The sequence below is a fragment of the Colletotrichum chrysophilum genome, assembly GCF_026319265.1.
Source record: "Colletotrichum chrysophilum strain AFK26 chromosome Unknown scaffold_5, whole genome shotgun sequence".
Lineage (NCBI taxonomy): Eukaryota > Fungi > Ascomycota > Sordariomycetes > Glomerellales > Glomerellaceae > Colletotrichum > Colletotrichum chrysophilum.
The window spans coordinates 308,671-322,154 of record NW_026517292.1 but is presented as its reverse complement, the minus strand read 5'-3'; the positions used below and the strand labels follow the sequence as shown (position 1 = coordinate 322,154).

General features: G+C 54.7%; 3 protein-coding genes across 3 annotated transcripts; 1 reads left to right on the top strand and 2 right to left on the bottom strand.

The window, feature by feature from the left end:
* Nucleotides 1-983: 983 nt before the first annotated feature.
* Nucleotides 984-4,824, top strand: COL26b_001190 (uncharacterized protein; the record flags this gene model as incomplete). The annotated part of the gene is made up of 2 exons (XM_053174146.1): nucleotides 984-4,692; nucleotides 4,736-4,824. The coding sequence occupies 2 exons, from the start codon at nucleotides 984-986 to the stop codon at nucleotides 4,822-4,824; spliced, it is 3,798 nt and encodes a 1,265-aa protein (XP_053041856.1).
* A 936-nt stretch (nucleotides 4,825-5,760) lies between these two features.
* NIC96 (nuclear pore complex subunit) lies at nucleotides 5,761-9,213 on the bottom strand (the record flags this gene model as incomplete). The annotated part of the gene is made up of 2 exons (XM_053174145.1): nucleotides 5,761-6,081; nucleotides 6,136-9,213. 2 exons carry the CDS (start codon nucleotides 9,211-9,213, stop codon nucleotides 5,761-5,763), a joined length of 3,399 nt encoding a protein of 1,132 aa, XP_053041855.1.
* A 2,544-nt stretch (nucleotides 9,214-11,757) lies between these two features.
* COL26b_001188 (uncharacterized protein) lies at nucleotides 11,758-13,484 on the bottom strand (the record flags this gene model as incomplete). Its single annotated transcript, XM_053174144.1, has 3 exons — nucleotides 11,758-12,615; nucleotides 12,668-12,829; nucleotides 12,885-13,484. 3 exons carry the CDS (start codon nucleotides 13,482-13,484, stop codon nucleotides 11,758-11,760), a joined length of 1,620 nt encoding a protein of 539 aa, XP_053041854.1.

The window sequence follows — 13,484 nt, the reverse complement described above, 5'->3', positions numbered from 1 at the left end:
TGTGAAGCGCTGTCTGTTGTTGGCGGACTGAGCTCCGGACGATGAGGCTCGTAGTAGGCTTTTTATGCGCTTGAAGTCCAAGCCGCGACGAGCACCTTGTGGGCAAGAGTGCCGATGTCCGTAGTGAGGGCTTACATGCCGTCCGTAAGGAGCCGCTCAGAATGCTGACTTGCCTCATCTTTATGGACTGGAAAACGTCAGTATTAAGTTTTGGCAAGGGGGTAATGTGCCTCGTCGACTCCTATCGGACATCACGAAAGCAAGATTGATGGCTGCATTGCAACGCCACAACGAAATGAGGGTCTGCGATACATTAAAAGGATTGATGCAAATATAAAAAAAAAAAAAAAAGCCGTACATCAATCATGGACAAGCTAGACGGCGCATATGTCGAGTCAAAGGCCGAGCAGTTTCTCATGAGCCTTGCTTGCTCATGGGAGACGGTTACGCTTACACGTTTGAATGTAACAACGTCAATCACCGGACGAAATGCCACCTGCACTCTCATGACGTACGAAAATAATCAAATCCAGAGGAGAAACGCATAGAAATGAAAACAACTCACCGAATACCGGAGACAAGTCTCGCGTTCCACCCACGTTCTCACTTTTTCCACCGAAGAAACCGAATTTTAGAAGCTCCCAGTCAAAGACCCTTCAAAGAGCTGGGTGTGGTCCGTGCTCCCGCCTACCTTTTGATTGGGCGCGCATTTGAGTTTCCTCCCATCTACCTAGGTAGGTAAGTTTGGATAGCTTTGTCCGACGCGACATGCCTGGGCGCTATTACGATTGCCTCGTGTCACTTGCGCCTGCCATCACCCACGACGTGCACCATAGCTTCTTGACGCGCCGAAAGAAAATCGAACTCACTCATTGCCTACGACTTCACCGAGGGCATTTTGCACACCGTGCAGCCCGAATGACTTCATAAAAGACGCGTCTCGGAAGATACCCCACCTGGCGAGGTAGTCCTCGATCGTCAAGATGCCGACCGCTCTGCATCCCCAGGCGAAGTTCGATCCGATCTCGCCGGATCTGGATCTTCATAGCCTTGTCGACAAGACGCCTAACTTTGAATGGGTACTTCGGATCTCGACGGCACAGATCCAAGGCCTTGGTCCCCAAGAGTTCGAGAAGTTGGTGCAACTTCAGGTCATACAGGGTGGAAAACCTTTGGTCATTGAAAAATGGAACGATGTTCTCCCGAAATGGCTTTTTGGCGGCGAATGGCTTGAGAAGACCTACGACAAGAAACGTCAGTCTACACGCCTCCATACGACATCGAGTGCTAACGTGTTTGCAGAGGAAAATGTCCGTGATATTGGCAGCCAAAGCGAGATTCCGATGACCATGGGGCACTATCTGAGAGCGATGAAGCAGCTCACGAATCAGTGGACGCCGAACAATTTCCGCGACGAGCGACGCCAGCGGCTTTACCTCAAAGATATCGACTGCCCACCTGAGTGGCACGAGCACCTTCAAAAGGTGATTCCCCCGAACCTATTTTACATGAACGAAAACATCACAGAGAAGGGAGGGTCGGATAATCGGGTCAGCGATGTCTTCCGTGGCTTGGGCGAGAAGACGATCGCTTCTGCCGGAGATCTCATGTCAAGCCTGCCGGAAGAAATGCGGGCTCAGAACCTTATGTGCTACATCGGCCACGAGGGAACATACACCCCCGCGCATCGCGAGATGTGCGCAAGTTTGGGACAGAACATCATGGTGGAGGCGTCAGGAAGTGAAAACGGAGAGAAGCCAGGCAGCTCCATTTGGTTCATGACGGAAACCAAGGATCGAGAAGTTGTCCGCGAATACTTTCTCTCCATGCTGGGACACGACATTGAGATTGAGAAGCACTTCGCACAGATCAACGCCTGGAAGAAGGCGACCTTCCCAGTCTACATTGTTGAGCAGAAGCCTGGTGACTTCATCCTTATCCCACCTCTGGCACCTCATCAAGTCTGGAACAGAGGTACACGTACCATGAAAGTCGCCTGGAACCGGACGACAGTTGAGACGCTGGATATGGCACTCCACGAAGCTCTTCCCAAGGCTCGTCTAGTCTGCCGTGATGAGCAGTACAAGAACAAGGCGATAATCTACTACACCCTAAAAAAGTATTACGCGCAGATGTTGCAGGCGGAAGATAACAGCGAGATGGGTATCTTTGGACTAGGCTCTGAACTCTTCCGCTCATCTTCACGGTTCAAGCAGCTCGCCAAGGATTTCCGACATCTGTTCTCCCTTTTCACCGAGATTCTTGTCGACGAGATGTTTGCAACCAAGGAAAACAACATCGAGTTCGTCGAGTATAATTCATGCGTCACCTGCTCATATTGCAGATCAAATATTTTCAACAGATTTTTGACATGCAAGCATTGCGTGCGAACTCTTGTTAATGGCGATGAGGATGCATACGATGTTTGCATGGAATGCTACGCCATGGGACGATCTTGCCTCTGCGTCTCCAAGCTGCAGTGGTGTGAGCAGTGGAAATGGTCAGAGCTCACTGAGAACTATGAGCTCTGGCGCTCAATGGTCATCAAAAATGATGGCTTCGTTGACATGGAGCTGTCTCCGCAACCTCTCGAGATCGCCCGTAGCCGACGTGGCAAGAAAGCGCTCGCCCAGATTTGCCAGGAGGGCTTGCGCCGACGACCATTCAAGGACATTTCCAAGATCGAGGAGGAGAAGCGCCTGTCCGAGTCCGAAGATGAGCCGGATCTCGATGACAATGGAAAGCCGAAGAAGAAGAAGTATAAGCGAAAGAAGAAGCAGGGAGATCTTCGCCGTTGCCACGTCTGTTGTCACAAGGATTATGCCTACAAGGTCCAGATGTGCTCCAATCCAGAGTGCAAGGAAGGATTCTGTTACGGAGTTCTCTACCGCGCCTTCGACATGATGCCCCAAACGGTGCAAGAGAACGAGAATTGGCTCTGCCCAAGATGCTTGGGCATTTGCAACTGCGGCGCGTGCCGTCGTGCCGGGACAACCAAGCCGTACACGCCAAAGAACACTCTCCTCGGCCATGACACACGACCAATCGCTGACGACCGAAGCGTTGAAGCGCTTGTCGATTTCCGCGTGCATAACTTGAACTGGCTGAAGGCGTCAGGCGAAGAGGGCCGAAGTACGAACAGCAAGCGCATGAAGCAATTACGAGAACAAGCCGACACTGCCAAAGCCCAGGAGCCGGCAGCTGTTGCAGCCGAGGATATTGCGAACGGCGCCAATTCGGCATCGAACGGTGCGAATGGTTATGGAGATCAGAGCCATATCCTCGACGGACACGATACGCAGCAACTTAATGGCGAAAATGGCTTTAACGGCGATGTCGACATGTCTCAGCAACATGAACAGCCCGTACCGTTCGCCGACATGGGCATGAATGGCAACTGGGACCAGTCGGCTTACCCAGACCCCATGGGAATGGGCGGTCAACGCATGCTTGGAATGGGTTATTACGAGCCATCCGGGCCTGATCAGATTTTGTTTGATCCGTTTCAAATGCCTTCAGCCGACGCTATGGTCTTCGATGAGGAGGCTGAATTCCTCAAGAAGACCCTTAAAGCTGCCAAGAGGAAAGCGAAGCACGAGAACGATCTTGATCCGGACTTCAATGCGCCACGCAGTCACCACAGAAAGAAGCCGAAGAAGGACAACGTAACAGACGAGTCTGCCATGGATCCTGCGTTGTTCGGATCCGCCGTTCCTGACGCCGCTCCCGCAGCCGCCAGCGGTGAGTCCGGCGAGGCAGGTGAAGGCGGCTTGACCGTCGACGACGATCCGTCGGCTCAGCTGGAGAGAGAGGCGCAACAGGACGTAGAGGGCCCACAGCGCTGGAGGGGTGGATGGGCCACGCCTTGGCCTCCGTCCTTCCCTGCGAACGTTCCAGAACTACGACATGCAAGACCTAAGGTGTCTTACGCCGAAGTTGAGGAGCCCGTTATTGACGACCCGGAGGACATGGTCCCTGCTTACAAAGCCAAGCCTCTGGTCGAAAATGATGAGCAGCAACCTGGCGACAGTAGCACTGATCCTCTGGATCTTGCGTCCGATGCCATTCGCGCCCTCATCCAGAAGGGAACCGATGCTGCTGCCGCGGCTGCTACCGAAACGCCGAAGGTCCCTAAGAGACGTGGGAGGCCGCCAAGGGATGCAAGCTCAACTCCGGCCTCGGCCACCAGAGCGGCTGCTGTACCGAAGCAATCTGCGTCAGACGTTGCAGCCAAGAGACGAGAGGAGCGCGCATCTCGAAGATCAAGGCTTAGTGGTGTCGTCACCATTGATGGAGCTAGCTCATTCAACCCCCGAAACAGCATTTACGCCGAGGACGATGATGATGAGCCTGGAGGGCACAATGTCACCGAAGCTGAACTGGAGGCCGAGTTGGAGCGTGAGTTGGCTGGCGAGGACACTCAGCAATCTGTCACGAAATCCATCGAAGGTGCGAGCGCGCAGCCAGTCAAGAAACGGCGTGGCCGGCCACCCAAGAACAAGACCACTGCCCCGGTTGCCGTGGAGGATAACGGCGATAAGTCTCCTCCACCCCCTCCGGCTGGCGCAAGTCAGATGATGTCCATGGCGGCCCGCGTCAGAGCTCGCGGCAAGAAGTTTAGGATCACCTCTCGCAGAGATAGCGCCAAGGGTACACCATCCGCTACACCGGCCCCGTCAGAGAGACCAGCTGGTGAGCAGAGCAATCAGCCGACGCCGAATCTAACGACAGAGAGTGCGCATGTTCCATCCGAGGGTCCGTCTGAGCCTCAAGAAGTCGCTGTGCCAGCCAGAGAAATATCAAAGGAGCCGACTCCAGACATGACGCCGCCGCCGCCGGGGAACTCAGCTAGAGATGCGTCCAAGGAGCAAAGTCTCGATATGACGCCTCCCCCGCCAGGCAGAACGACGAGGGATTCTACGCCTGACTTGACACCTCCCCCTCCGGGCAGAGCGAGAAGAGATTCGACTCCCGATATGACGCCGCCCCCTCCAAACACGACGGGCAGACGCTGGCAAAAAGACGAGAATGACGGAGACTTCGCCGCTCCAGGAGGCTCACCGTCTTCCGCATCTTCTCCCGACTCCGGAATTCCAGGTGCGAGCCCGAGTCCTCCACGGCCGCGACGAGGCAGACCTTCCAATGGGCCAACAATTGTCAAACTTGGGGGGTCCGACTCGGAGTCGGAGAGCGAAATTTCTTCGTCGTCTGAATCCGAGAGCGGTATTGGTTCTCCTGGCTATTCACGAGGTTCTTTGACGGGCAGGGGGGGTGGAAGGGGTCGTGGCCGCGGCCGGCCCCGTGGGCGTCCCCGTGGACGTGGACGCGGTGGCTGAGCTGTCCAATCAAACAGCATTGGGCTTGGTTTTCTTTCCATTAGATGCGGGATCAGAATGGGCGTTTGGGCTCAAGGTTTTGGCAGTTTGTATCGTATGATACCCACAACGAGTGAAATTTAGTAAAGAAGCAGGCAATCAACATTGTGCCTCTTAGTCACTACAACAACTTTCTGCAGGTTCTCAGTGATGCCACCACATATCATAAACTTGGGACAGCATTCGTCGTAAAGGTATCATCTATTCAGCCTCATCTGGTTGCTGTATTACTCAAAAGCGAAATTACGCCACCGAGAGCGGTTTCATCTTCATTTCTCTTTTCTCCTCCCTGCAAGCAGATCTCGTCGTCTGCTCATTTTAACCCATGCTAAATGTACAAAAAACCAACAACGCGTCAAAATACATGCTGCGATGAGCCGCCATTCTACTCCGCCGAGGCCCTGGCAAGAGCCTCGTGCAGGTGGGGTGGGAAGCGGTAGCGCAGCTGGCTGGTGTAGGTGGTCAGGTCGAGCGTCATCTGCCTCATCTGCTCGACCATCATGCGGCGGGTACCCTCGTTGCCGCTGAACTGGCCGCCAGTCAGCTGGTCGCGCTGGCGGGTGCAGCAGATGATGGTCCACATGAGCAGGTTGGGGACGTTGATGGAGACGGGCTGGGACAGGCCCGAGAACTTTGAGGCGTAGGCGCGGATGATGCTTGGGTCGCCGCTGGCGTCCAGGGGGAGGATCTCCAGGGAGCGGATTTTCTAGCAGCAGATGTTAGTCTGGGGGTTTCGCGAGGAGAGGAGGTTGCTACTTACGTCGAGACACTGAGCCCACTGGCCGGCTTCGACAAGAGACTTGATGGTGCTCATTTCCAACAGGACGCGGCAGGCAACCTTGTTCTGGTCCTGGATCTTGCGATGGAACATGGCATCGCGCTCGTACATGGACATCATGGTACGCGCAAGCTCGACGGGGTCGTCGATGGACGCCAGGCTGAGGCTGCTGCCGGCCGCGGCCTCCTGGCCAGCGGCACGGGGCTTGACGGGCATCAGGCGCATGGGGTCCTCGCCAATCTCGAGAGAGATGGCCTCGCTCAAGGCACGGCTGACGATCGATACGACGGTGTCGTACTCGCCAGCCAAGTGATACAAGAGGACGGAGTCGGTGGTACGGCCGTTTTCGTCTGCGAAGCTGGCAGCCTGTACGGTGACTGTGTTGATGAAATCGTTCTCCTCCGTCAGACCAATTAGCGGGCCACGCTCCTCGATGATGCCGCGAATCCGCTGGCCGTCGGGACGAATGTCGCCAATGAGCTTGCTAAACTCTCTTGTCTCGAGGACGAGCTCGCGGAGGGCCTCCCAGCAGAGGTTGGCATGGCGGCGGCCGGCCTCGCCTGCCAGGTCCATGTTGAGGCAGATGAGGGTCAGGTAGTCCACGGCCGAAACGACGTCGGCAGCACGGAAGTCCCTGGTGTAGTATCCAATCATTCTGCCAAAGTTGATTTGGACCAGGTCCTTGACGTTCAGGCTGCGCAGGTCGTTCGAAGCGCTGAATGGATCGGAAGGACGGAGCAGACCATAGTATTCCAGGGCGATGGCGAAGTGGACCGCATCAACGTACGAAAAGGGGTAGAGGTAGGCAATGGCCTCCTCGAACATGCCGGAGAGAACCTGCAAGTAGAAGAACATGCCAAAGCTGCCGCTGTTGTCTTCAGACGAGGACTTGGGGAAATGCTTAGCACCAATCTCCTTGATACTCGACTGCAATTCGGAGAGACCGTACGCCTCACTGGCAACCTCGACTGAGCGGTCGCCTTCTCTGGCAAGGTTGAACTGAAGCCAGATCCAGTCATTGATGTCGGTGTTAAGTCCGTCAAGGCTGCGGTTGTTCAAATCGCAACGACCAATGATCTTGTAACAGGCCATACGGAAGGGATCGATGGAGTTGTCGGGGGCATTGCGAACTCTTTGAGTGTACTCGGCGTTGCATCTGTCCTGCAGCGTCCTCTTAAGTCTACGGTCTTCGTTAGATGCGTAACCGTTGAGGTAACTCTGGAATGTCCGGTCGATGCTGCGGAATTGGTTGCCGTTATCATTAACGTACTTGGCCGCCTCGCTAACGTTACCAGACCGCAACAGGTAGAAGACGATGGCCCAGACGTATTCTCCCCCGACTTGCTGAAGTTCCGTGTTGTCAGGCACCAGATCCTTTCTGGCTGATCGCAGGCGGATATACGCTCTAATCTTGCTAACGATATCGGGACGACCGCCGAGGTTGGCCTCGTGGGGATGTTTTGAAATAAGACCTTCAACTTCCTGCAAGAACTGCTTCTCCAGAAATTTGTTGGCACCCTCAAGTAGCCGCTTCCGCATGGCTATCGAGTTGGACGAGTTGGGGGACTCGTCCAAGTACATCTTGGCAAATTGTCTCTCCTTGGCCGTGGCACCATTGATGGTGGTCTCGGCTTCAGGATCCTCACCGACAATCTCTCTAACGGCATGGTATGCCTCGACAATGTGCGGGGCATACGGGTCGAGAGAGCGGTGCTCAACGTCTGCGAGCGCTGAAAGAATAGGGTAAGGGTGGTTGATAAGGCGAGCCGAGTTGAGGCTGCGAACCTTTTCGGAAAGCTTGCTCTGTTTCTCGCGCAGAGACCTGTCGTCAGTGTTGATGTGGCCGGTCAGAGATCCGCCGTTATCGGTAGAGCGGTCAACATCGGAGAACTCGGGCTGATGCGTGCCGATCTTGCTGGCGTTGCCAATGACAGAACGGTGCATGCTGGACTTGCCCAGGACACTGGCTCTACCGGAGCGAGCGCCAGCCGCCTGACTCTTGGTGCGGCGTGAGCGACCAAAACCGCCAGTTGACTCCCTCATGGACGCCGCGCCTCCGAACGATGCCTCTTCGCGAGGCTTGATTCCAAAGTGTTCGTAGATACGCTTGCGCTGGTTCTCCCACTCCATCGTCACGTTGTCCTCCAGAAAGTTATCAAAATCGCGAACGGATCTCTCGAGGCCGTCGGCAATCATGCTCATTGTAGTCTTCGTTTGGAGGTTCGCGAGGTAGGTCTCGACGTCGATCTCGGCGGGCGAGTAGCCAGTCGGTCTCTCAACACGGCCGGTCTGAAGGTCGAGGGATCCGAGGTCCCTGGCAGCCGTTCCGGGGTCGACACCAGACGCGGCGAGGAGGTAATGTGCTCTGCCATCGGAAGGGCGCTCCTGGGCCTTGGTTCCCAGCTTCTTCAGGCGCTGGCGCAGGTCACCCAGGCCGAGCTGCAAACTGGGGAGGTCCTCGACGCCGCTCTCGCCATCTCCCTGCCTCTTGCTCTTTGCAAAAAGGCTGTCGAAGTATGCGCCAGAGGTCTGGCCCTGCTGAGCTTGCGATTGGTTGTTCGTGTTCTGGTTCTGCTGTTGTTGCTGCTGCTGTCCCTGCTGTCCCTGCTGGGGGAAGAGAGAGCTGGCAAGGGGATTGGTAGTAGTCTGGCTGAGTGTCGTGCCGGCCTGCGTTTGATTCTGGTTGCCGCCGAGGCCGCCACCGAAGAGGGATGGCTTCTGCGCTGTCGATGCCCCGAGACCTCCCAAGCCGCCCAAGCTGAGGCCGCCCGTTTGTTGCTGTTGTCCTTGTTGCTGTTGCGCAGGCTGGCCGAACAGAGAAGACTGCTGCTGCGCCGGTTGCTGTGTCGTCGAGGCGCCAAAGAGTCCACCGCTGGCCTGAGGCTTGTTCTGATTCAAGTTGCCAAAGAGCCCACCGGATGCAGGCGTCGTGCTCGCAGGCTGGGCACCGGGTGTCGCTTGTCCAAAGAGACCTCCGCCGGTCGTCGCTCCCTGCTGGGGAGTGCTGGTCGAGCCGCCCAGGATGCCGCCACCCAAGGGCTTGTTGCCGAAGAGCGACATGGTGATATCGTGAGCGCGTCAGGTCGAATTCGGATTGAGCGCTGCGATGGGCGTGGGAATGGCAGTAGTGAAGACGGTGGACGCGATCCGATGATGATCAGGCGCGTTTGGGGATGGAAATTTTGAGGTTTGGGAGAGCTCTCAGCAACAGCTCCACTGATTGGTGGGGAGCGACCAGGCAACGGACAACGTTCCAGGTTGCGAGTACAAGCGCCCCTGGCATTGCAAACGACGAATGAAGGTAGACGCTACTTGATGCTTGCAGACCCACCTGGGGCACTCACCGAGAAGCAGTGTCGGTGAGAGGTTGACTTACAACGCTGGCTTTGTGTGCCATTCACATTGTAATTACTCCATCTGGGCGAGAAGATTCCCGTTCGATATTCATGTACTATATTATTGCGCAGGAATTAAGAATAACTCCAAGTGCCTATGTTTCCAGGCTTCTTTTAGTCGCTACAATAAGTTAAATACTTACTGGCATAGGTTACCAATTTGTTAGCTGGCTTCCTATCAGGACCAAGTACAAATCAACGTCCACAGATATTAGGATAGTTACTTTCCACGGACTACGTGGCTTAATATGCCATCGCGATATTCCATGGTATCTTCACCTATTACAATGAACATATTCTTCCTAGTATGTCTTCGTCGATCCTCATCATTGTCTATACCTGTATTGCAGAAATAAGTTTATATCCATAGACGGTGGTCTGTATGAACTATTCTGTAGCTCAGATTCTTACCTCAAACGATTTGTTCTGTTTGTGAAATATGAAGGAAGTCTTTAACTGCGACTTCACCTGCCTCTCGCTTCGAGGCTTCGACAAGCTGGAGGAAATGCCCTCCATAGAGCACCAAACGGTTCAGGGCCACCCCTGAGAAGCACTCAGAAACGAAAGGCTCTGGACACTATATCGCCTGTATACTACGTAGTCTAGAATCATCCAGATGCAGAATACCCAGGAGACGCCATCAAGCTTTGAAGATCACTCTGGTGACCACTGTGCGTAGCCTGCCTCACCGCTGAAAGACTCACATCCCGACGGCGATGATGCCCCCCTCTGATTCTAAACAGCTAGACACTATCCAACTACTCCCCCAAACGGCTACTTCATCTTCTTCACGAGCCATGCCGAAAATGGGGGTACATGGAATTTAAAGACGAGGCCCGCAAGCGATCCGCTAATTCTCGACTCTGTTCTAACCCCCGAACAGAGCAGTCGAGATCAACTCAATCACCGAGCCAGCCTCCCCTAAAGCTGACCATGATCATCACACTACATCTACCGAGGAATATAAGCCCAAAATGAACTGAACTTTGGATCTCCGAAGTATCTCGGCCTTCCTTCGCCCTTCGGAGACGAGCCGTCCTGTACACCTTGACCCGATCCCCTGAAATTCACACCGAAAAGGAGCCGCCGCAATCATCACACCACACGATCCGACCCCGCCGCCCCTGGATCTACCCTCTCCCCCGTCAAAACCACTCAAGATAGGCCGCCGTCGGGGAACATCATTCCCGCCAGCCTCAATCCAACTCATAAATCTCGTGACCTCCCGGTCCGACCTCGAACAGCCTATCCGTACACCCACACACTCCTTGACCTGGGATCTTTCCATCCAACTCCCGCAGAGCCTCACCCGGAGATCCATACCATACTAAATCTCGCAGTATTTATCGCTGAACCATAGCCTTCGTCTCCTGATCCGCCGGCCCGACTACAGAGCCTCATCTCTCGGCGCCTCTGCCATGCAGATGACTGAACACGACCTCACAGATCCACGGCCAAACAAGCATCTGGTTCCTCGGCCCGTACAAACATCCCACGTCGAGTGTGACAAACCACCCGACATGTCAAAACCACAACGTCGGTCCTGCCAATCACGCCACCCCTTAACCCACGGAACGGGAACCGAAGCGACCTGCCATGTCTGCGCCGCTAGTGCACCAGAGCGGAGCCCCTCAGTCTGTCATCACCTGTCAGCGCCGAGTCCAATGTTGCAAGTGATACCTGTTAGTCAGGCCAGTCGTGCCTTGTTACATGCATCTTCCGACGACGCCATTCACATCTGGCAGCTGCTGCACCTGGCTAGATTATCAGATATGATAGACTTCTTTTGATCTACGTTGCTAGCTAAAGGCCGATTCAGGCTCTAGTGTGTTGTGTTCTGTGTATGAATGTTTGTTTCTGACAAAGCTATTGCAAATGGTAGCAAGAAGGAGCCGCGAGGCTTCCTTGTATCGTTGTGCGTCATATGGGTATCTTTTTTTGACCTGTGTGCTGTGAGACGGTCTTCTTCGATTCCCAAACGCCTTGCAAATGCTTCGACCCTTCCACTAACAATGTCGAGAAGTCCATGTGCTGAAAAAACAATCATCTGCAGGAACCGTTTCTATCCCACACTCCCAAGCAAAAAAACATCATAGTCGTAGTTGAGTTAACCTCGCACCCCACAAACGCCCAAGCGAAACATTACCCATTATTGTTGTACAAGTGTCGTCGTAATATAATACAGTCCAGAATGCCCTGTTCTCTGAGCTCAGGCAGCGCGGTCGACGGTGCGCTGCGGGCGGTAGTTGGGAATTTCGGAGAATGTCGACTTGTCCGCGCTGTAGCGGTATGCGTGGAAATCGTATCCGTAAGGCTTGGGCTCAATCGAGTACAGCATACCCAAGGGAACATCCAAGTCCGCAATCTCGTTGCGGGTAAGATCCATGAAGTAGGCCATGAGAACTCGGCAGACCGAGCGGTGGCCGATGATAAGGACGTGGTCCTCGATGCGCTCGATTTCGCGCACCATGTCGCGAAGGCGGGCTATGACTTGGAGGTATCCCTCACCTCCAACACCCGGATAAGTGTAGTGAAGCTTGTCCTCAGCGCGCTTCTTGTACTCGCCAGGGAATCTCCTGGCAATCTCTTCGTACGTCATGCCCTCAAACAGGCCTGCGTTAAGCTCGTTCAACATCGCCCAGTTCTTTACGTCGTAGTCGTCATCAGCATCAAAATGCTCCGCTGTCTGGACGCTACGCTTCAACATTGACGTCCACACACAAAAGTTCTTCTCCTCCAGCTCGCGGTTGAGCTCAGGGTACGGCGGGGTATGGTCACCAGCCTTCGGCGGAAACGACGATTGGGCGATTTTGTCCTTCTGCTCAATGAGCCACTCCTTGCGCTTCTGTGTAATGAAGTCATGGAGGGCCTTGCCATATCGCTCTCCATCGGGAGTTAAATCCGAATCTCCGCCGAGCTTTCCGAGGCGGTTGTCGACGCTTTGTCCGTGCCGGGTGAGCCAGATCTGCCGCGGCGCCAGGTTGAAAGTTGTCAGGTATGAGCTGATACCGCCGCTCAGGAACCCGCGCAGTCTGTATTGGACGAGCTTACGACCGACATCAATCATCTGCAGTCGGTGTTAGTGATTGACGCGATGTTGTAGATGGGTGCGCACGTACCTGAATGTATTGCATGTCATGCTTCTCCTCATAGTCCCCGATGGGTACGTAGGCACTCTCATAAGCCGCAACGCGCTTCTTAAAATCCGCGAGGGACTGGTGAGGATCCTTGTCCTTGTAATCGGGACCCGAAAGCTTCAGGCGCATGTTTGCCTCCAAGAGCTGCATTAGTGTTAGACGACTTCAAACAAGGGGAAGAAAGCGCGTCTCTACTCACGTTCTGGTCGTGGCAGATACTCTCGATGAAGAGAATACCCAGCTTGGGCTCCCTCTCCTTAATCCGGTCGACCAAGAGCTGTCGGCGGTGAACTGTGCTGTTGGTCGCATCGAGGATGCCCACAGAGCCTCCCTGATGAAGGAGATAGTCCAGCAGCTCGTCCAAAGTATCCAAGGCAACCTGCTCGCGGATCTTAGATGCAGTCTCGTTGGTCGGCTCGAAGAATCTGGCAGACTGATCCATAGTGTCGGCGTCGGGTGTGTTGAGGTTCAGCTCAGTGGGCTCCTTGTTGCCCTGCGCAGGGAAGCCGTTCAACAGGATCGAGGCAGCTTGTGTCGGGGGATCAAACTTGAGTGGCGAGGGAGGCCATGGCGACTTCAACGGCGACTTCATCGGCGAGGAAACGCCAGCAGCCACACGTCTTCTGTTTCCAACATTGAAGATGCGCGAGTCGTACTGCTGCCATGAAAGGTACCTTTGCACCTTTTTGGTGATGTATGATTTTCCTCTCGCAGGCAGTCCGACCATGATAATAACGAGCTTCGCAGCAACATCTCTGTCGCTGATCTTTCCATCGGGCGAAGCTCTCGACACGGTCAT